The sequence below is a fragment of the Giraffa tippelskirchi genome, chromosome 3, assembly GCF_054371585.1.
Source record: "Giraffa tippelskirchi isolate mGirTip1 chromosome 3, T2T-mGirTip1v1.2.pri, whole genome shotgun sequence".
NCBI lineage: Eukaryota > Metazoa > Chordata > Mammalia > Artiodactyla > Giraffidae > Giraffa > Giraffa tippelskirchi.
In genome coordinates this window covers 149,210,777-149,233,716 of record NC_137277.1, presented here as the reverse complement: position 1 = coordinate 149,233,716, position 22,940 = coordinate 149,210,777, and the positions used below count along the sequence as shown (strand labels likewise).

At 39.4% G+C, this 22,940-nt stretch overlaps 1 protein-coding gene across 5 annotated transcripts in view; it reads right to left on the bottom strand.

The window, feature by feature from the left end:
- Positions 1 to 15,499: 15,499 nt before the first annotated feature.
- The window catches only part of NOP58 (NOP58 ribonucleoprotein), a 28,288-nt gene continuing 20,847 nt past the window's right edge, over positions 15,500 to 22,940 (bottom strand). For 4 of the 5 annotated variants that reach the window (XM_081581942.1, XM_081581940.1, XM_081581941.1 and 1 more), the window contains 3 exons: positions 21,813 to 21,946; positions 16,201 to 16,364; positions 15,500 to 15,799 (listed from right to left, as the gene is read on the bottom strand). In XM_081581942.1, coding sequence (XP_081438068.1) covers positions 15,749 to 15,799; positions 16,201 to 16,364; positions 21,813 to 21,946 — 349 coding nt within the window. In that variant the 3' untranslated portion in view covers positions 15,500 to 15,748. The remainder of the gene's footprint in view (positions 15,800 to 16,200; positions 16,365 to 21,812; positions 21,947 to 22,940) is intronic. The other variant, XM_081581938.1, reaches the window with a different exon arrangement.

The window sequence follows — 22,940 nt, the reverse complement described above, 5'->3', positions numbered from 1 at the left end:
GGACATACTGAAAGAACTCCAGACAGGCAAAACTGGGACAATGTTAGCAGCATAATAACATAGTGTTGGATTATAACTCAGAGTAAAGTTTAGTATATATGAGTCCATACAGATACAAATGAATTAATGAATAAGTAAATGAATGGAAAAGAAGAAACAAATCTTCCTGACAGAATTCCGTTTAATATGTATATAGATTGGCCCTCTTCCAGATAAGCCTAATCTCCACCCCTCCCCATCCTGTTCTTCCTCTACCTTCTTGTGAATAGTCTAGATTTATTGGTTTGCTTCAAAAAAAATAGATGAGAGAAAAAAGGTAATTTTATAGTTGAGAAATCCGGCAAATTCTGCCTCAACCTAGTGATAAAGATTAATTTCTCTAGTGATGATACGTAAGGTCATCTACCCTTGATATAAGAAAGGCACTTCATCTCTAAAGTGTTCAGTTTCAAAAACCCATAACTCCAATCTATTTACGATTAAAAAAAACCTCCAAAAACAGAGAAATCCTAACTTGAGGGACATTCTACAAAGTATTTGACCAGTACTCCTCAAAACTTTCAAGGTCATCAAAATACAGGGAACATCTGAGAAACTTTCACAGCCCAGAGGAGCCTAAAGATTCATGACGATCAAATGTTCTGTGGTACCCTGGATGAAATCTGAACTAGATAAAAGACATTAAGGGAAAACTAGTGAAATCTACAAAGTGTGGGGTTTACTTAATATCTGTGGACCAGTCAACACTGTTCCTTAGCTGTGACAAGAGTCCTATAGTAACATAAAACGTTAAAGGCAGGAGAAACTGAATGAGTGGTCTATGGTAACTATATTATTGATGTGACTTTTCTGTTAAATCTGAAGTGATTTCCAAATTAAAGCTTTTATTTAAAAAATTCTTACTAGGAAAGGTTATTTTTTGGAGGGAGCCTCAGGTTGTAAAATATGATTTTGTATAAATTATTCTCTCTTGAAAGTGGTCCTACCAAGCAAGAAATAGTGGCCATGAAGGTGAGGGTTAGGCACCCTTGGAAAAGATCCTTTAATTTTACAAACTGTGCTTTAGGTCAGAACATATTAGCATTTGGTCTAAGAACTCCAGGCTAAGCACTTATGAGGAAAGTTCACAGAAGCAACATAAGGGCCTGCCTGTCCTTGCCTGAGGCCTTATTCATCTGTCCTTGTTCTCTGGTAGAAACTATGGATTTGACATCTAAAGGAACATTTTCCCACTGATTTCTCATGCTAGCCTGGGGCCTCTGAGAGCCAGGGGGTGAGCCTTCATGTGGAGCTCTGAATCTGGGGAGGGCCAGCAGGGGGTTGATTATGCAGACCGAGCTTTCTTCATTTTCCCTTTCTCTGCTTGGCAGCGCAAGTACAAAGTTCTGAAGATAAAAGGCTTCCATTAATACCAAACCAATGGAAGTCAAAGAGATTTCCTGACTACAGTTAGGTCACATCTACAATTTCTCTTTTTCTTTTCTTTCTTTCTCCACCCCTCCTCACCCCACCCTTTTTAAACATGTGTATGAAGCAAGTCAGGATTTTGACTCTGTTGGGCTGTTTTCCAGCTTCTATATTATAGGAGTGCTGCAAAGATTCAGATGAAGCTTTAACAGTGAGTAGAAGCAAATGCCTTAATCCCTGGCAGCTCCATTCCAGCCTCCAAGGAAGGGAGATAAATGGGGAAACAATAGAAACTGTCTTCTTCTAAGCAACATCATTGTTCCTTACTTCATAAACATCTGCTCTCTTCACTCATTCAAAGAGCTGCCTCCCCTGCACTTCAGGGACTCACACCCACTTTTATACCCGGACCTTATCATCATGACTGCTCTACTTCCTTCACTAATGTGCTCTCTGGCCACAATCTCCTTCCTTGTTTGTTCATTTATTTATTAAAAAACTATTTATTGAGCACATCCTCTTATACTGAATTAAGTGCAAGAGATACGGTGATGGACAAAATGAAACAGATCCTGCTCTTGGGGAATTTATAGTGTACCAGAGGAGACAAGCATAGACAAGTAACATCAATAAAGAACCGAGGTTCTGAAAAGTTTGGGGTAGAGGGATGAGATTAATGTAAGAAACGTGGTTGGAGAAGGCTAAAAGGTAATGCATGTACTGCAATCTGAATGAAGAATCAGCCTGGTGAGTTGTAGAAAGAATTTTTCAGATTGAGAGAATCAGAAATCCTAGGACCCTGAGGCAGGAATGAGCTTAAAGTACTTAGGGAGCTATGTGGCTGGAAGGCTGTGATAAAAGAACAGAAGGAGATAAAGCCGGGAAGATAAGCAGGTTCCACTTCTCAGGGACTTTGTATGTCCTAATGAGTCTTCATTTTCACGTCTTGGGAAGCCAGCAGAGTTACTACCAGGGGACTAACATGATCAGTTTTCTTTGGAGGGAATATATCCTTTTCCATATGAGTGAGTGAGTGAGTGAAAGTCACTCAGTTGTGTCCAACTCTTCCCGACCCCAAAGACTATGCAGTCCATGGAATTCTCCAGGCCAGAATACTGGAGCGGGTCGCCTTTCCCTTTGACAGAGGATCTTTCCAACCCAGAAATCAAACCCAAGTCTCCTGCATTGCAGACGGATTCTTTACCAGCTGAGCCACAAGGGAAGCCCAAGAATACTGCAGTGGGTAGCCTATCCCTTCTCCAGTAGATCTTCCCGACCCAGGAATTGAACCTGGGTCTCCTGCATTGCAGGCAGATTCTTTACCAACTGAGCTATCAGGGAAGCCCCCTTTTCCATATACCTTTACTCAAATTCACCAACTGTTTTGTTTTTTTTAAATGTTTATACATTTGGAAGTCCCTAACCAATTCTTTATATCTTATCCTTATTTGTTTTTCTCGCATCTTAGAAAACCTCTCCCATCTTGTAAACAAATATACCAACAGCAAAAACCCGTCCCTGGGATTTCTTTAGTGGTCCAGTGGCTAAGACTCTGTGTTCCCAATGCAGGGGTCCTGGGTTCAATCCCTGGTCAGGGAACTAGATCCCACATGTTGAAACTAAAGATCCCAGATGCCAAAACGAAGACTGAAGATCTGTGTGTTGCAACTAAGACCCAGCACAAATAAGAAAAACAAAGACCTCTCCCTGGATCTCACTTTCCCTTCCAACTGCTGACCTTATTCTCCTCCTTCTCTGGCAACTTCTCCACATCCTTGCCATTAGACTTTCCTCCACCTAGATTGCTTACCTTTTATTACCTCCTCTTTCATGTGGCTGATATTTATTTCTTCAGGACTCAACTTAAAAGTTACTTCCTCAAGGAGACTTTCCCTGACCTCCTGCGTTTTCCTGGAGTCCTGTACTTTTCCATCACAGCATTCCTGTACCTTGTGGATTACCCCCTTGCATGCATGGTCAGTTGCCTCCAACTCTTTGTGACTCCATGGACTGTAGCCCGCCAGGCTGCTCTGTCTATGGGTTTCTTCAGGCAAGAATACTGGAGTGGGTTGCCATTTCCTTTTCCAGGGGGTCTTTCCAACTCAGGGATCAAACCTGTGTTTACTGCATTTGTAGGTGGATTCTTTACCACTGAGCCACCTGGGAAGCTCTATGCTCTGTGAAAGTAGAGATTTTAGTTTTCTTGCTCCCTGTGTACCCAGCATCTGACAATGCCTGAAACACAGTGCTCAACACATAGTTGCTGAATGAGTACATAACTGACCTTCAGGCATTTGGTGGCTTGCAAGGGCAATGTATTACTGAAGTGAGTGCTATATGTGATGACAGTATTTTTGGAATCCTAAAGGTTTCCATTAACTCTGCATATGGATTATTAAATTAGGAGATGAGCATCCGGTGATGAACTTGCAGAGCAGTAGACATAGGAGACTGGATACCTGGCAGATTTCTGGCCTTAATGTCCAGGGCAGCTAACTCCACACTGGGAGTCTCTTCAACAGCCCAGACTGGCTCATTCTGTTGTGAAGTCAAAGTCGCTTGGTCGTGTCTGACTCTTTGCAACCCATGGACTACAGCCTGCCAGGCTCCTCCTCTCCCTGGAATTCTACAGGCCAGAATACTGGAGGGGGTAGCCATTCGCTTCTCCAGGGGATCTTCCCAACCCAGGGATTGAACCCATGTCTCCTGCATTGCAGGCAGATTCTTTCCCATCTGAGTCACTAGGGAATGTCTCGAAAAAAGCTTTGCATCAGTCTTTATTGGTTTCCCTGACAAAGACAACTTTCAGATGTACAGCAGAATGTTACCTGGCAGAGACACTGCCCAATCTATGCCTGGTTTTCAGTTATGCAAATGAAAAGACTCTCTTTGAACAAACAGATTTTCTATTTGCTTAAGAATTAGATATTGGTTTTAAAAGAATGGGTCAGAGTGTGAGTATTCTGACATTGGGAAGAAAAGCGCTAACAAGGAAAGCTGGTGAGCCATGAATTGGTGGTGAGGTAGACACAGGGTCAGTTAACACCATCCTAGGTTTTGAAAGGGGCAGTGGGTATGAGTAAAGCAGGTTTAGAGAAGATGAAGAACTTTTTTTGGCACATGGTGAATTTGAATTGCCCTTGAGACATCTAAGTAGCAATTATGAGTATATACAATTTATACATATGTATGTTCATAGAAAATATTCTGGAAAGCCACTCTCCTAAGTTTTAAGTTATTATGTCTGAGTGGCAAGATTATGGGTGATTTTAATTCTTTTTATTGTATATGTGCTGTGATGAACATGTATTATCTGTGTATCAGGGAGGCATAGAAGAGGATCTTGAGGCTTCCCTGTGTTGCTCAGGGCATGCATCCTAAATTCCTTGCTCTTAATCTACTTCCCACTTTGTTTCATGTCCATTCAAGATTTTTTAGATTCTGATGGAAAATAACTTCAAAAATAATATATGTGTATATGTATAACTGAATCACACACAAAAAATGGAATTCTACTTTTTGAAATTTAGTAATGTTTATCTTTTTGCCAGTTTTTCTAAATGTTCTATGGACATCTAATAACAACGTATGAGATACAAAATTTTAAATATATTTGTGTAGGATATGATTAATATAGATATAAATCTATTATATTTAAATTATTAATGACATCACTCAGTTCAGTTCAGTTCAGTCGCTCAGTCATGTCTGACTTTTTGCGACCTCATTGACTGCAGCACGCCAGGCTTCCCTGTCCATCACCAACTCCTGGAGTTTACTAGAACTCACATCCATTGAGTTGGTGATGCCATCCAACCATCTCATCCTCTGTCATCCCCTTCTCCTCCCGCCTTCAATCTTTCCTAGCATCAGGGTCTTTTCAAATGAGTCAGTTCTTCACATCAGGTGGCCAAAATATTGGAGTTTCAGCTTCGCATCAGTCCTTCCAATGAATATTCAGGACTGATTTCCTTTAGGATGGGCTGGTTGGATCTCCTTGCAGCCCAAGAAACTCTCAAGAGTCTTCTCCAACAGCACAGTTCAAAAGCATCAGTTCTTTGGCACTCAGCTTTCTTTACGGTCCTACTCTCACATCCATACATGACCTACTGGAAAAACCATAGCTTTGACTAGACGGACCTTTGTTGGCAAAGTAACGTCTCTGCTTTTTAATATGCTGGCTAGGTTGGTCATAGCTTTTCTTCCAAGGAGTAAGCGTCTTTTAATTTCATGGCTGCAATCACCATCTGCAGTGATTTTGGAGCCCAGAAAAATAAAGTCTCACACTGTTTCCATTGTTTCCCCATCTATTACCATGAAGTGATGGGACCAGATGCCATGATCTTAGTTTTCTGAATGTTGAGCTTTAAGCCAACTTTTTCACTCTCCTCTTTCACTTTCATCAAGAGGCTCTTTAGTTCTTCTTCACTTTCTGCCATAAGGGTGGTGTCATCTGCACATCTGAGGTTATTGATATTTCTCCCGGCAATCTTGATTCCAGCTTCTGCTTCATCCAGCCCAGCATATTTCATGATATACTCTGCATATAAGTTAAATAAGCGGGGTGACAATATACAGCCTTGACGTACTCCTTTTCCTATTTGGAACCAGTCTGTTGTTCCATGTCCAGTTCTAACTGTTGCTTCCTGACCTGCATACAGGTTTCTCAAGAGACAGGTCAGGTGGTCTGATATTCCCATTTCTTTCAGAATTTTCCACAGTTTATTGTGATCCACACAGTCAAAGGCTTTGGCATAGTCAACAAAGCAGAAATAGATATTTTTCTGGAACTCTCTTGCTTTTTTGATGATCCAGTGGATGTTGGCAATTTGATCTCTGGTTCCTCTGCCTTTTCTAAAACCAGCTTGAACATCTGGAAGGTCCATACCATTTCCGTCCTTTATTGTGCCTATCTTTGTATTAAATGTTCCCTTGCTATCTCTAATTTTCTTGAAGACATCATTCAGGATGTTCGTATTCTTATTTTTTTCTGCACTTGATAAAATATTCTCAGAGAAATGTTAATATGTCTCACTATGATTATATATTTTTTCTTCCCCTGATATTTCTTCGGATTTTTGCTTTATGCGTGTCTTTGTTTTCTTGTTGTTAGGTGTCTAATGGTTTACGGTGTGTATTTTCTTTGTGAATTGTACTTTCACAATTCATCTTCATTGCATTTAAAAATAAATAAATTTTTTTAAAAAAGAAAAGATTTTTAGATTCTGACATCAGGAGTTCTTTTTTCCCCCATGTAGGGGCTCTCTCTGTCCTCAGACCAAACTCCAAGCACAGTCTCTTTGCCCTTGCCACTTGGTTCTTCCTTCTGGCATAGTTTGGACTCTCCCATAGGCCATGGTGCTGCTGGCCACCCTGAAAGATAGAGAAAAGATGCTGGGGTACACAGCAAGGTGCTTTTCCCTGTGAAGTATTATTTCATTTTTTTAGAATTCTATAGGACTTCGAGAACTTGGACAAAAAGATCACAAATGCAAAATAAAGGGTTGGCAAAATAGGACAGACTTAGGGAGTAGATGAAAAGACAAGGCTTATTTAAGACTGAATGGTTGATTATTTCTTGAGAGGTTCTTAAAATGAGTTAGATAGCAAAATATTCTTTGTCTTCACTGAGGGAAGAGAAGAAGAAAAGGGGCTTAAGTTGAAAAGAGGAGATTCTGGTTAGATCAGTGACTTCTAAACTCTTGGCAATAGAACGTTTTCTTTAAAAAAAACAAAACCAACACATAAAACAGAGAAAAGGAGAATGACTAATGGAAGCATGAGTGGGGACTGCCTAGCACACCAGCTCTTTCACCCCTCAGAGGACTTGCCAAAGCAACTTGAAAACTAGTGGCTTAAATCAGGGGTCAATAAACCTTACCTGGTTGCCTATTTTTGTACAGACTATGAGTTAAGAATGATTTTTCCAGTTTACCAGAAGTTATGAATGGTTTTTCCAGTTTTAAATGGCTGGAGGAAGAAAAGGATTATTTTACATGCCATGTAAAAATTAGAAGAAATTCAAATTTCAATGTCTATAAAGTTTTATTGGAAAATAGCCAATCTCATTTGTTTAGATATTGTCTATGGCTATTTTTTCTCTACAGGGGTAGAGTTAAACGGTTGCAGTAGAGAGTACATGGTCTGTGAAGTCCAAAATATTTACTGATGCTTTGCAGAAAGTATGCCAAACTCTGATTTAGATGAAAGAAAAGGACTGATGATATTGTTTTTTAACACTGGAATATGTGATCAACAGAGTTTATATGACTTTTCTTTTTGGAGAACACTGAGGTTAGGCCAGGCTGTGGTTTAAAGAGGTCCTGTCTGTAGGGAGGGAAATGACTGGTCTCAGTCTCCCAGGATTCCTGAAGTCTGTCCCTTCCAGCCCTGCTAGGCTGTGGTTTTATCCTTGGGCTCCAGCCAGTCGCCTTCAGAAGGCTGAAGGGAAAAGAAGGCAGTTACCTGGCAGTATGCCAAAAATTCCCCATTCCATCCTCCTTCCACTTCCCAGTTTGGAGCCTGAAATTCCTGGCAGTTAAAAAAAGGACTTCCTTCAGAAGAACACAATTGTGGTAATGCTCTGGCCAGCCAGTCACTACATTTCACAGGGTGGGAAAACATCTGTGATTTGGGAAGAGGAAAGAAAGTCCAATGCTAAGAACTGATGAGAGAGATGGGGGAAAGCACTACGTAAGATCACGAGAAAGAAAAGCACATCAAGAACAAGAAGAGAATGAATAATAAATGCTTTCTTCCAAATTATGACAGATCGTTTAAGATCAAATCAGATCATCTGCCTTAATTTACTACAACTCTTTGGTCCAGAGACTAGCATTTCATAAAGATAAGCTTTTCCCCATTATATTGAACAGGTGACTCTTCTGTGATTCTAGTTCTGCTATAAAATGGGGTGAGACCCTAATATCTTCAAAATCATAGAGTGATTTCTCAGCATAAAGTGTAAAGACTAGTAATTGGGGGCTTAGGGAGAACATGTACAGGCTACTGATGCATTTCAAATAATTTGTTCATTCATACTTTATGCTCCCCACTCTGTTCTTTATTTGAAAAGGTTTGGTGATTACACTGGTGAAACCACAAAGCTAACAAAAAAATATATAGCTCTCCAGCTCTCTGCAGGGAAAAAACTAAATCAATAAACAACAAAATAAACAGCCAGAATCATGGCTTTAGATACAACATATATTGTGGTAGCTTTGGACTATGCCTTCATTTATTTTATATTAAAAAAATAAAAATAATACATGTGAAAAACAACACAAGGGCATGATTTTTATAAAATGAAGCCATACAGAAAGGAATGGAAAGCAAAGATCTTTCTCCCTATCCTCTGATTCTCAAATTTCTAATCACTCTCTCAAAAGGTGTCAACTGTTAATAATTGTTTCTTATATATGGGTCCACTGGGGAAAGAAAAATTACATACATATCCTTTCAAAAATTTTACACAAATGATGTAAACAGTTAACTATTATTTCCATTTTATAGATGCAGAAACTGAGGCTCCAAGAGGGCATAGGTCGACTTGTCCAAGGAGATGAACTAGTGATGGACAGGGAAGCCTGTTGTCCGCAGTCCGTGGGGTTGCAAAAAATCGGACATGACTGAGCAACTGAAGAGCTCATACTAAAAGGAAGGATATTTGTACAGTATTTTTTGGCTTAAGCTGCACTTTCATGTGAATTATTTTCTCTGACCACTAGTTTAGGGATCTTCCAATCCTGACAGCCAGCTTGTGGCCTATCATGCCCAGCTGGTTATTAGCATGTTGCTGGCCTAGCAGATCATAGGATATAAATAGATGCATTTGTTGTCCGACCAATTTTTCTGAAGTCAGGTACATTTAATGTTTACTATAGACAGAGGAGCCTGGCTGACTGTAGTCCATGGGGTTACAAAGAGTTGGACACAACTGAGCAAGTGAGCATACATGCACACACACACTTGCTTCTCGGTTCAGGTTAAGAAAGGAGTTTTGAGGTCCCAAGAACTCATAGGATGGCTTCCCCACAGTCTGTGTCATAGCATGGCTCCAAGTGAGTACCAAATCGTCAAGGCTCAAAGGCTGTTGGAGAGCAGATGTAGGGTGAGGATGCAGCTGTACTAACAATTCGGTGCTGCGCTGTGCTTAGTTACTCAGTTGTGTCCGACTCTTTGTGACCCCATGGACTGTAGCCCTCCAGGCTCCTCTGCCCATGGGGATTCTCCAGGCAAGAACATTGGACTGGGTTGCGATGCCCTCCTTCTCTCCTGAAGGATCGAACCCAGGTCTCCTGCATTGCAGTCAGATTCTTTACCATCTATCTGAGCCACCAGGGAGATCGGAGCCACCAGGGAAACCCACTAAGGACTCTATTACCTGCCAAATGGTAGGTCTCTGCTGCTATTTCTGCTGTGCTTTACTTTCTTCAGAATTTCCATAAAGGCAAATTCCATTTTCCAGCTTGTCTTCATAATTTCTGTATTTCTCCTCTTCTACTGTGATCTCTGCTTGTTGCGTCCCTGAATTTCCCCTTCCTTGGAACAGAAAAGACTTAAAAAGAGAACAAGACCTTCATCCGAAGAGGTGTGAGGCTTGAAGCTCACTTTATAAACTCCTTGAGGGTAGCCACTGCTGAATCTGTTTCCTTGATTCTGGCCATCTAACAAGTGCCTGGACTGTAGTGGGTTCCCCAATTGCTTGTTGACCATCAATGCTGTAGCAATCTTAAAAGTTTTCAGTGATAAAGAACACAGAATTAAAGCAAAAAAAAAAAAAAAAAAATTAAAACTTTTAATTACAATTATTTTCAAGCATAGAGGTGAAAAAAATAACATCCATATACTCACCAGCACATATTTCAACAGGATTCCAATTATCTTGAGGCTACTAAGAAAATGTTTCATCTTGCACTTTTCAGATTCATAGAGCAGTGGCATTAGAGTGAGAAATGGAACATGTCCTGCTCTATCAGTAAACAAGGATGTCACAGTCATCAGAGTCAGTGATTACAGCCCTCCAACCTGAGCTGGTGAGTCCTCAGGAAGCTCAGGAAAGAAAATACCTGCTATCAAGCATGCATCAGACTGCAGCCATTCCCTGTGGTGAGCCTTGAGGAAACTCAGGATGTGAAAACACAAGATACTGGCCCCTGATAGCTGAGGTGCATATCAAGGGAATGACTGCAGTGAGCCCAGACTCGCATATTTCCATACATAGAAAAGTGCTAAATTTCTATCTAGTTTTAATTAACAACCTTTTGATGTTTCCGACTACCTGCCATTTGTTGCAAAACCCCTATAAATCCTAGCTCCCCACTTAGAGCAGTTTCTCAGAGCTATCTGAAACCTGTCTCTCAGGCTGCAGTCCTCATATTGCCCAAAATAAAACTTAACTTGAAACTTTCGCATTGTTCATTTTTTTCTTCAACAAGAAGCATTCATAATGATTGCAACGGTATTGACTAAGTTCCTAAACCTCTCCGAGCATTCTCACATGTAAAGGGGGCATAAGAGTATTTGTTAGAAATTGTTGACTAAAAATTAACAGCACGTGACACATTACAATAAGTGCTCAATAAATGATAATTATCATTTTAGGCTTGAGTTCAGTTCAGTCGCTCAGTCGTGTCCGACTCTTTGCGACCCCATGAACTGCAGCACACCAGGCCTCCCTGTCCACATCTTCCGATAAATGATAGTAGATCATAAAGAAGAACCAGAGGTGCAGGGCTGTGCTTACTTACAACTGTGCAAGTTGTTCTCTGCACAAACCTGGGGTGGGAGTCATTAATTTGTATTTTCTGGCACCTAGTGGTATAGTTGTTGAAGAAAATTTACCTTTTTCTACTCAAATTCTCCCTTTGGAGGGTTGGATGCATGTGTATAATATGATTCAGCTCTGTTCTGATAAACTGGAATCCTCTTGTACATCTAGACTACTGAATTTCAAAAGATAGAAAGGGAAAATTATCTAATTTAAAGCCACTTAGTTTAAATTAGTATTTTAAAAAACCATATGCAAAATTGTGTTAGCAAGAAAGAGACAGGGATAGTGATAACAAAAAGACAATTATGAGACTGTTCCTAAAACAGGAGACTTCTCTTAACACTACTGGTTGGAGTATAATTGGAAGCAAACTGGCACTATTTTACACTTAATCCCTTTGATACAGTAATTTTACACCTAGAAATTTATCCTACAGAAACATAAGTACATGAAGATAAACGTGCAAAAAACATTCACTGCAGCTTTGTAATAAAACAGCAAAACAAACCAGCAAAAACAGAAACCATACGTACACCAAAGAAAAATACTAAATAACAGTAGACAAAAAGGATGACGCTGGTATGAGCACTGGTTTAGTATGTTGATAATCAAAGGAAGACTGAGAAATATGCAGCCATTTGCATGTCTGGGACTAGTTCATAAATTTATCTCATTGATGTTTCTTTCAAAAGATGCTTTTCTGTGCTTTTTGCAATATGTTGTGTGCTGCTCATATCTGGTGTTTTGGTCTCACAAACTTAAAACAGGAAGATTTTTCTCATTTTTTTATATACTAAACAGGCACAGAACACTTGCAGAATCAGCAACTAAATTCATTCCTTCGAATGCAAATTCTTCTGGAGAGGAAACAATTGTGATAATTGTATTTCTTGTACCTATTCAAACCTTGCCGTATTTGTGTGGGAAGAGCACTGACCTGATTAAATGCCCAGCCCCAGGACCTCCTCTACTTACAATATAGCCACTGTCTGATACTGGTATCCTGGTGGTCCTCATTTTTAGAAATTTTTATTTTTTAGTGACACTGCACAGGATGTAGTATCCTAGTTCCCCAACCAGGGATTGAACCAGTGGAAGTGGGGAGTCTTAACCACTGGACTGCCAGCGAAGTCCCTGGTCCTTATTTTAACAAAGTACACAGGTCTGACTTCTTGGCTATCAATTTAGGTTCTAGTTTGGAGTACCACAGGGACAGCAAAATAACAGAAGGCAGCCCACCCAGAAGTGAAGTTGTACCCATCGTCAACTGCAAACTTGCGAAAATGCAATATTCTTGGGCACTACGTCCTAGATCTACCCAAGTAATTTACCTTTTAGTGTTCTCCAGGTGATTATAAAGTGTTAGTCGCTCAGTCGTGTTTGACCCTTTGTGACCCTATGTACTGTCACCTGCCAGGCTCCTCTGTCCATGGAATTCTCCAGGCAAGAGTACTGGAGTGGGTTACCATTTCCTTCTCCAGGGGATCTTCCCAACCCAGGGATTGAACCCAGGTCTCCTACATTGCAGGCAGATTCTTTACTGTCAGAGCCATCAGGGAAGCTCCATGTGATATTAATTCCCACAAATTAGTAATAATATTCACTGTTCTAAATAATTGAGCCTTGATCAACAGCAAGGGTTAGGAGCACTGACCCCCATAGTTGAAAACCTGCATGTAACTTTACAGTTGGCCCGCCATACCCGCATTTCCTCACCTGCATACTGTAGTATTTACTACTGAAAAAAGTTCCTATATAATTGGAGCTGTGCACTTCAAACCCATTCATTCAAGGGACAACTGTACTTCTAGTTTCTCCTTGAAACCAAACTCAGTATAAAGTGCTCCAGAAGAATTACAATTTGACACTTGCTGCCAAAAACATTTTTGAACAAAAAACTATTGAGAATAATCTACCAAGTTGTATTTGACTTTTGGTAACAGAGCTTACAGTTAATGGCCACAGGACAAAATAGATACAAAACTGTGTTCAGTGTTCCAAAACCTGGATATATCACTTAAAACATTCATAAAAATCAGATGTAGCATTAATTTTACTTTCATCTGAGTAACACATAAGCCTAGTTAATTCCTCCACACCCACTCATTCATCACTAAACAAATACTAAGTCCCTATTACTACTGGCGTTAGTGATAGAACACATGGAAAGGTCTTCAACTGGTAAGGGGAATGTTCCAAGGAATGTAGAAGGAAATTAATGGCTTTTAAAAACCCCTTTACATTCTCTCATTTAATTCTCAGAGAAATCCAGTTTCAGGTAAGTATACAGGCTCTGAATACTTTTACTACTCTAAATGTTACCTCCACACATCATCGGAGAGCTTGTTGGAGGTCTGGACCTCATCCCAGACCTGTTTTCAGATCTGCAATTTACCAAGAGCCTCAGGTGATTCCTAAGTACGTTGAAGCTTGAGGTATTTGGCCCTGATGCATAGCTTCTCAGCAGTAGAGCTGGCATGGGGGATGAGCCAAAGCCACAGTCTAAAAGATGACCTTAAAAAGGCAACAAATGGATTGAAGAGAATTCAAGAACGCAGAAAGTGTTGAGGTTGGAGCCCTGGCGAGGGAAGAGCTCAGCCAAGGTTAAGTAAGCATACTGAGGACTCAGTAGGCACTGGAGACAACACTCCTTTAAACCAGAAAACAGAAATTTGCATTTCTGAATGGAAAAGGTAGTGTACAATGGAGAATTAAAAGTTTTTAAGCATGGATTATTTTATGTGCTCTGATCAAAGAAATTCTTTAGATTTGCTAATCAAACTTAGGTACACACAATTCATCTGAACTTTCAATTTCAGCCTAAATATCCAAGATTTTTCTTCTCTTTTTTGGTCACAGCAACTGGCTTGTAGAATCTGTTAACTGATCCAAGATTGAACCTGAGCCCTAACCACTGCACTGCCAGGAAATTCACTTGGTTAGTGTATTAAACAGTTAGGACATAGCTGTGATTCATCTAGGTTTTACACAGGCCTGTTGGAGACCACTCAAAATGACTAGGTTATTAACTAGTATTCTCAAGGTCTCTCATTTCAGACATAGCCTTTTTTGACTTACAATATAGCCCTTGTCGGTTGACAAACCCCTTTCACCAAAATTCATTAAATACACATCTGTTATGCTCCAAAGCAAGTATGTGTCGGGAGTACTTTGGTGTGACATACAATGGCAATCTTCTCCAGGAGGCAAAATAACCAATTTTATAATTTTTTCTAGAGATGGCTACATGTACTTCATGTAGCATTTACTTCAATTAAAATATGTATATGAGAAATTCATTTTCACCTCTAAAAATTTATATAATTTCATTTTCTACAAACCACTGTTAGGAGTAAAGTTGACCATTACCTCTGATTTGCAAATGAGGAACTAAAGAGGTATTGACTTGCTCAAGGTTACAGGAAAAGCAGAGGTGGAACGCAAAAGCTTACAAATCAGTATAGCTTCTTCACTGTTGAACCCTTTTATAAAACTGAGCTATTTATTAGCACCATGCCTCTGGCATACACAAAGATGAAAAACAAAAGTCCACGAAACTTGTAGCTGTCATGACTATAAGGCTGACATTCACTTATTAAATATTGTCTTGTGAAACAAATATTTCTCTTTTTTGGTTGCACTGGGTCTTTGATGCTGTGTGGCTTTCTGCAGTTGCAGTACACTGTCTTCTCACTGCAGGCGCTTCTCTGGATGTGGAGCACGAGCTCTAGGCACGAGGCCTTCAGTGGTTGCAGCATGTGGGCTCAGCAGTAGTGGCATCTTGGGTGTTCTATGTCTTGGTTTATACTTTACTCCTACTGACATTTTATTTTTTCTCCTCTTGTTTTTCCTTTATACACCCCCATTCTTCACTATAAAATTATTTTGTATTATCTTTTTAAAACATCACTTTAGATTACTTTAAAAACAAATCAGGGTCTAGATTAATAATGATTTTCTTCCACATTCCAGAAATGCAAACTAAGTTAGGGATAGTTTTTTTCTTCCTAAAGAGACAGAAGGAAAGTTTGTTGATCTAATTTTAAAGCTTTGAACACAAAAGACAGCTTTACTTAAATAACAAAAACAGAAAGGTAGGAGAAAAATAGAAGACAGTCCAAAAAGGCAAAGAAATACATTAAGTGGGATTCTTAAACTGGTCCATCTAATTACTGCCTTCCAAAAGGCTAAGTTTCAGATGAATGGTTCACAGCTCTCACTTTTCAGGTATAATTATCAAAATACTAATTATCAAATGCTACATAACATACAGAAAGAGCCCCAAATTCTCGACCTAAAATAGAGAAATCACAGAACTGCTTTAAAATACAAAGAAAATATTTTTATTTGTATAACAAATATCCTAAGAAATGATGACATAATAAAATTAACATAGTTGAAGTATGTCAAGACACAAATAGGTATGAAATGCTAATGATTAATCTTTCTTTCTCATCCAACCTCCAATCAATTATTTTACAGTTTCTCGGGTATATTTCTGACTGAATCATAAGCATGATGTATCCAGGTGATTCAATCACGAAATCTTTGAAAGAATGGTTCCTTCCATTAGTCCTCATTAACTTTCTTTTTTTTCTTTTTCTTCTTTTTCTCTGGACTCTGAAAATAATCAACAAGAATGCTTTTGAAAGAGCTGGAAATGTACAAGTGACTAAAAATAACTTTTCTTTATAAAAAGCACTCTATTTTATTTCCCTTGAAAACAAGCTTGGAAGAAAGACTAAAATCTAAAAATCACCTCGGTGATTTGTAGCAAATGATATTCTCTTCCATTTCAGACCAAACCCATTTTGTAATAAGATTCTAGGTTTGGGAAATGGCTTTTTATAACATGGGGGTTCTGAACACAACAGTGAGTTTTCTAATTGTTTCCCTTTAATGAAACCATTTTTAAAAACAGTTTTTAAAAACCACCTGTTCATTTCTAACATACAGAGTAGAATAAAATATGGAAACCCTGCCAATGTCAATAAAATATTAATAATTAAAAACAAACATACAGCAACTGCTGTGCTGGTGCATGGCTCTTCTTCAGAAAGTGGTTCTTCCTTCACATGTTTCTTTTTGTCCTTTTTCTTCTTCTTCTTCACAGACGTTTCTTGTTCTTCTACAACTTGTACTTCTTCTTCTTCCGAGTCTTCTACGTCTTCTACTGCTTCTTCAACTGAACAAGTGTAAAAATACTACAATTAACATTTTATTAGGCTTCTCTCCCTTCAAACCCCTTTGAGAATCTGTTTTTTCCCCAACAGTCTGGTCAACTCTCCAATGTTTATTATATATAATTTTATAGCTGTAAAGGTCCTTCAAATATTTACCTAGTATAATAGTACTAACAATAAATGATAGTAAGCAATTTAATACCTCTGTAAACTCAACCTCATTATTTTAAAATTTAGTAATATCTATCTCATTTGACTGTTTCTAGGGTTTGCACGTTTAACAAATGAAAATTTATGCAAAATACTTGCATAAATGTTTAGCACATTAAAATAAGGACTCAATAATGGGTAGATATTATTAGAAATTCATTGACCAAACACTTATTTAGTACCTACTATATGCCAGGGCTTGTACTAGACAACTGGAGATATAGCAAGGAATAGCACAGACAAAAATCCCTGCCCTTACAAACCTTTTACTTTACTAGGAAAATAGACCAAAAAAAAGAAAAAAGGTACGCTATAAAATATTTTACGTAGTAAACAGTACAAAGGATAAAAACAAAGAAGGAAAGGAGCACCAATGAAGGCAATTCCTGTAGACATTTTATACAGGGTAGTCAGGCAAATACCTAAAAAAGAAAAGGAAGTGAATGATGCACCTATATTGAGGGAAAATATCCCACATTAAGAGAAGAGCAAATACTAAGATTATTTTAGGAGAGAAGGGAAATCGGCAGGTTCATGGAATAGCAAGGCGGCTAGTGTGGCTGGAGCAGAGTGACCAAAGGAATAGAATTAGTTGAGAAGGCAGTGGGAGTGCCATTGCAGCTACTATACTAAGAATGGCAGTGATGGGTATGATAAATGGTTAGGTGCTAGAAATACTTTCCAAGTAGAATTAAGAGGATGTGCTACCAGAATACACTTGGGTTATAAGACAAGTCAATGTTAAAGGCCAAAGCAACTAGGATTCCCATTTATAAGACAGAGAATATCATGTAGAAATGGATTGGGAGTGGCAAAGATCCAGGAAGGTTAAGTTTGAAAAGCTTAATGAATATTACAAGTCAAGATTCAAATCTACTAATGGGTTTACAGTTCTTTTTGTTCAACAAGGAAAATGAAACACAGGAGTTAAATAACTTGCTTATGTTTTCTTCACCCAGGGCAGAAATCCACATTTGCTGATAGTGCTTTTTGACCCCTAAGCTATTTAGAAACTATAAGTCAAATCGGTAATTGCTTTAATGCTAAGCACTCAAAACAAGTGCAGCTAATAAATAAATGGGGGAATTTACTTATCAACTTAAACAGAGCCTAGTTGACTGGGGAGCATCTATTAATTATTACTCTGATGGTAGGCTACCCAGTTATTATTCTAGTTCTTTTCATGTAACAGAAACAATGAAGTACTGTTGCATCAATTCCATGCTCAACAAAAATATTTCAGCTACTAATTTAGAAACCACATACCTTGTTTTCTACTGTTTTAAGTTGATTCTCAAAATAGGTCACGTTAGAAATTAAAGTTTTGATACACTTAATATAATCCTATATATGCAAAGAGATGCTTTTCCCATTTCTCTTATGAAACATGATAAATTTAACAATATTCTAACTCCCTAGAGAAGATGGCCATTAAAATAGAATTAGCTTCCAATATGGTCAGTTCCATTCAGTCGCTCAGTCGTGTCCGACTTTTTGCGACCCCATGAATCGCAGCACGCCAGGCCTCCCTGTCCATCATCAACTCCCGGAGTTTACCCAAACTATGTCCATCAAGTTGGTGACGCCATCCAGCCATCTCATCCTCTGTCATCCCCTTCTCCTCCTGCCCTCAATCCTTCCCAGCATCAGAGTCTTTTCAAATGAGTCAGCTCTTCGCAACAGGTGGCCAAAGTATTGGAGTTTCAGCTTCAACATCAGTCCTTCCAATGAACACCCAGGACTGATCTCCTTTAGGATGGACTGGTTGGATCTCCTTGCAGTCCAAGGGACTCTCAAGAGTCTTCTCCAACACCACAGTTCAAAAGCATCAATTCTTTGGCACTCAGCTTTCTTTATAGTCCAACTCTCACATCCATACATGACTACTGAAAAACCATAGCCCCGACTAGATGGACCTTTGTTGACAAAGTGATGTCTCTGCTTTTCAATATGCTGTCTAGGTTGGTCATAATCTTCCTTCCAAGCAGTAAGCGTCTTTTAATTTCATGGCTGCAATCACCATCAGCAGTGATTTTGGAACCCAGAAAAATAAAGTCTGACACCGTTTTCTCATCTATTTGCCATGAAGTGATGGGACCAGATACCATGATCTTAGTTTTCTGAATGTTGAGCTTTAAGCCAACTTTTTCACTCTCCTCTTTCACTTTCATCAAGAGGCTCTTTAGCTCTTTTTCACTTTCTGCCATAAGGTGGTTCAGTTCAGTCCAGTCGCTCAGTCGTGTCCGACTCTCTGCGACCCCATGAATTGCAGCACGCCAGGCCTCTCTGTCCATCACCAACTCCCGGAGTTTACCCAAACCCATGTTCGAGTCGGTGATGCCATCCAACCATCTCATTCTCTGTCGTCCCCTTCTCCTCCCGCCCCCAATCCTACCCAGCATTAGGGTCTTTTCCAATGAGTCAACCCTTCGCATGAGGTGGCCAAAGTATTGGAGCTTCAGCTTCAACATCAGACCTTCCAATGAACACCCAGGATTGATCTCTTTTAGGATGGATTGATTGGATCTCCTTGCAGTCCAAGAAACTCTCAAGAGTCTTCTCCAACACCACAGTTCAAAAGCATCAATTCTGCGGCGCTCAGCTTTCTTCACCGTCCAACTCTCACATCCATACATGACCACTGGAAAAACCATAGCCTTGACTAGACGGACTTTTGTTGGCAAAGTAATGTCTCTGCTTTTAAACATGCTATCTAGGTTGGCCATAACCTTCCTTCCAAGTAGTAAGCGTCTTTTAATTTCATGGCTGCAGTCACCATCAGCAGTGATTCTGGAGCCCAAAAAAGTAAAGTCTGACACTGTTTCCACTGTTTCCCCATCTATTTCCCATGGAGTGATGGGACCAGATGCCATGATCTTAGTTTTCTGAATGTTGAGCTTTAAGCCAACTTTTTCACTCTCCTCCTTCACCTTCATCAAGAGGCTCTTTAGTTCTTCTTCACTTTCTGCCATAAGGTGGAGTCATCTGCATATCTGAGGTTATTGATATTTCTCCCAGAAATCTTGACTTCAGCTTGTGCTTCCTCCAGCCCAGCGTTTCTCATGATGTACTCTGCATATAAGTTAAATAAGCAGGGTGACAATATACAGCCTTGACGTACTCCTTTTCCTATTTGGAACCAGTCTGCTGTTCCACGTCCAGTTCTAACTGTTGCTTCCTGACCTGCATACAGGTTTCTCAAGAGGCAGGTCAGGTGGTCTGCTATTCCTATCTCTTCAAGAATTTTCCACAGTTTATTGTGATCCACACAAAAGCTTTGGAATAGTCAATAAAGCAGAAATAGATGTTTTTCTGGAACTCTCTTGCTTTTTTGATGATCCAGTGGATGTTGGCAATTCGATTTCTGGTTCCTCTGCCTCTTCTAAAACCAGCTTGAACATCTGGAAGTTGATGGTTCATGTATTGCTAAAGCCTGGCTTGGAGAATTTTAAGCATTACTTTACTAGCGTGTGAGATGAGGGCAATTGTGTGGTAGTTTGAGCATTCTTTGGCATTGCGTTTCTTTGGGATTGGAATGAAAATTGAACTTTTCCAGTCCTGTGGCCACTGCTGAGTTTTCCAAATTTGCTGGCATATTGAGTGCAGCACTTTCACAGCATCATCTTTCAGGATTTGAAATAGCTCAACTGGAATTCCGTCACCTCCACTAGCTTTGTTTGTAGTGATGCTTTCTAAGGCCCACTTGACTTCACATTCCAGGATGTCTGGCTCTAGGTGAGTGATCACACCATCGTGATTATCTGGGTCTTGAAGATCTTTTTTGTACAGTTCTTCTGTGTAGTCTTGCCACCTCTTCTTAATATCTTCTGCTTCTGTTAGGTCCATACCATTTCTGTCCTTTATTGAGCCCATCTTTGAATGAAATGCTCCCTTGGTATCTCTAATTTTCTTGAAGAGATCTCTAGTCTTTCCCATTCCATTGTTTTCCTCTATTTCTTTGCATTGATCACTGAGGAAGGCTTTCTTGTCTCTCCTTGCTATTCTTTGGAACTCTGCATTCAAATGGGTATATCTTTCCCTTTCTCCTTTGCTTTTCCCTTCCCGTCTTTTCACAGCTATTTGTAAGGCCTCCTCAGACTACACAGGAGCGTGGCCAAGAGGAACTACCCCAGGCCCGAGGTCAGGGGCAGCGGCCGAGAGGAGCTACCCCGCATCCGAGGTAAGGGGTGGTGGCTGCGCTTTGCTGGAGCAGCCATGAAGAGAGATCCCCCGTCCAAACTAAGAGAAACCCAAGACGGTAGGCACTGAGAGAGGGGATCAGAGGGGAGACAGACTGAAACTACAATCACAGACAACTAGCCAATCTGATCACATGGACCACAGCCTTATCTAACTCAATGAGACTAAGCCATGCTGTATGGGGCCACCCAAGACGGATGGGTCATGGTGGAGAGGTCTGACAGAATGTGGTCCACTGGAGAAGGGAATGGCAAACCACTCCAGTATTCTTGCCTTGAGAACCCCATGAACAGTATGAAAAGGCGAAAATATAGGACACTGAAAAATGAACTCCCCAGGTTGGTAGGTGCCCAATATACTACTGGAGATCAGTGGAGAAATAACTCCAGAAAGAATGAAGGGATGGAGCCAAAGCAAAAACAACACTCAGTTGTGGATGGGACTGGTGATATAAGCAAGGTTCGATGCTGTAAAGAGCAATATTGCATAGGAACCTGGAATGTTAGGTCCATGAATCAAGGCAAATTGGAAGTGGTCAAACAGGAGATGACAAGAGTGAACATCGACATTCTAGGAATCAGTGAACTAAGATGGACTGGAATGGGTGAATTTAAGTCAGATGACCATTATATCTACTACCGTGGGCAGGAATCCCTTAGAAGAAATCATAGTCAACAAAAGAGTCTGAAATGCAGTACTTGGATGCAATCTCAAAAACGACAGAATGATCTGTTCGTTTCCAAGGCAAACCATTCAATATCACGGTAATCCAATATGCTGGTTTCATAATAAAGTTCTATGGCATGCACTTTCCCCATTTTTCTTAATATATTTTTAATTGAAGGAGAATTGCTTTACAATAATGGTTTGATTTCTGCCACAAATCAACATGAATTAGCCCTAAGTGTACATATGCCCCCTCCCACCTCCCGCCCCTCTAGGTTGTTACAGAGCCCCAGTTTGAGTTTCCTGAATCATACAGAATTCTGCACTTCTTATGTAACAGGAGTATAAATGACATTAACAAAATTCAAACTAACCTTTAATTTGAACCTTGGCCTTTTTGGCCTTCTTTTCAATAACTTCATCCTCTTTGTCTACTTGTTCAATCTTGCGTTTTTTAGAACAGGTTGGTAGTGTGGAGTCACCAGAAGGATCATAAGTCTTCACTTCACTGAAAGAGCCACAAAATCTTAGAAAATCTTTACAAATGCGTATAATGAAATTAATTCTAAAGAGATTTAAAGAAAACGGTCATTAGGTAATACATGAGCATACCACACTTTCATTTTAGTGACTTTAGGGAAATTTATGAAAATTAAGTCTCCAAAAGGTACAGATGTCTACCTATTTTCTAGGGAGGTCAATCACACTTCAAGAGAAGTGAACTAAATGAATTCTGGTTTAGTAATCAATGTAGTGACTATAGCATAGAAGAAATATTCAACTAGAAAAGGGGAAAAATGGAAGAAATATCTTTAAACCAAATGATTATACTAGAAAGTAAAAACTGAAAAAAAAAAAAAAAAACTGAACCAATTGAAGTTTTAGGACACTGAGCAATTCAATGAAAACAAAAAAAGCCCCAAATCAAGTTTAATACAGAATACTCCATCATAAGATTATAAGAGGCAGAGGACTAAGAAGGGATACATCAAGGATTCCCTAAAACCAAGATACTTGCTTTTAACAAGGTAGAAAGAAATAATTAAAGTACTGAGTGTCAAAAATGTGAACTAAATCTCATAATTGGCATTTTAAGTCATAAGTAAAACGCCAGGAGAACATTAAAAAATTGTTCAAAATAAGCTAAGGAATGCTCTATTAATGTGTCTTGTAGGCTCATGGCTGTTAACTTTTACAGGTTAAAAACATGAAAACAAAGTGATGACTAGGTTCTCCAGGGTCTACCCCAGGTAAACAAACGTGTTATTAAATTTTGTCCTTGTTTAAAAAAAAACACAAAAAAAGAGAAACAAACATTCTTAAGGCTCTTGACACATGGTTTTCAAATTGTTATCCATGTTCTACTTGCATCATCACCACCTACTTCATCAGTATTGAACATTTCAAATAAGAACAAAAACACCTCTTCCAACAAATATCTTTTTTTATAATTTCATAGTGAGGTCTGAATACTTATGCTTCTTAGCTGCTTTTAGACTTTT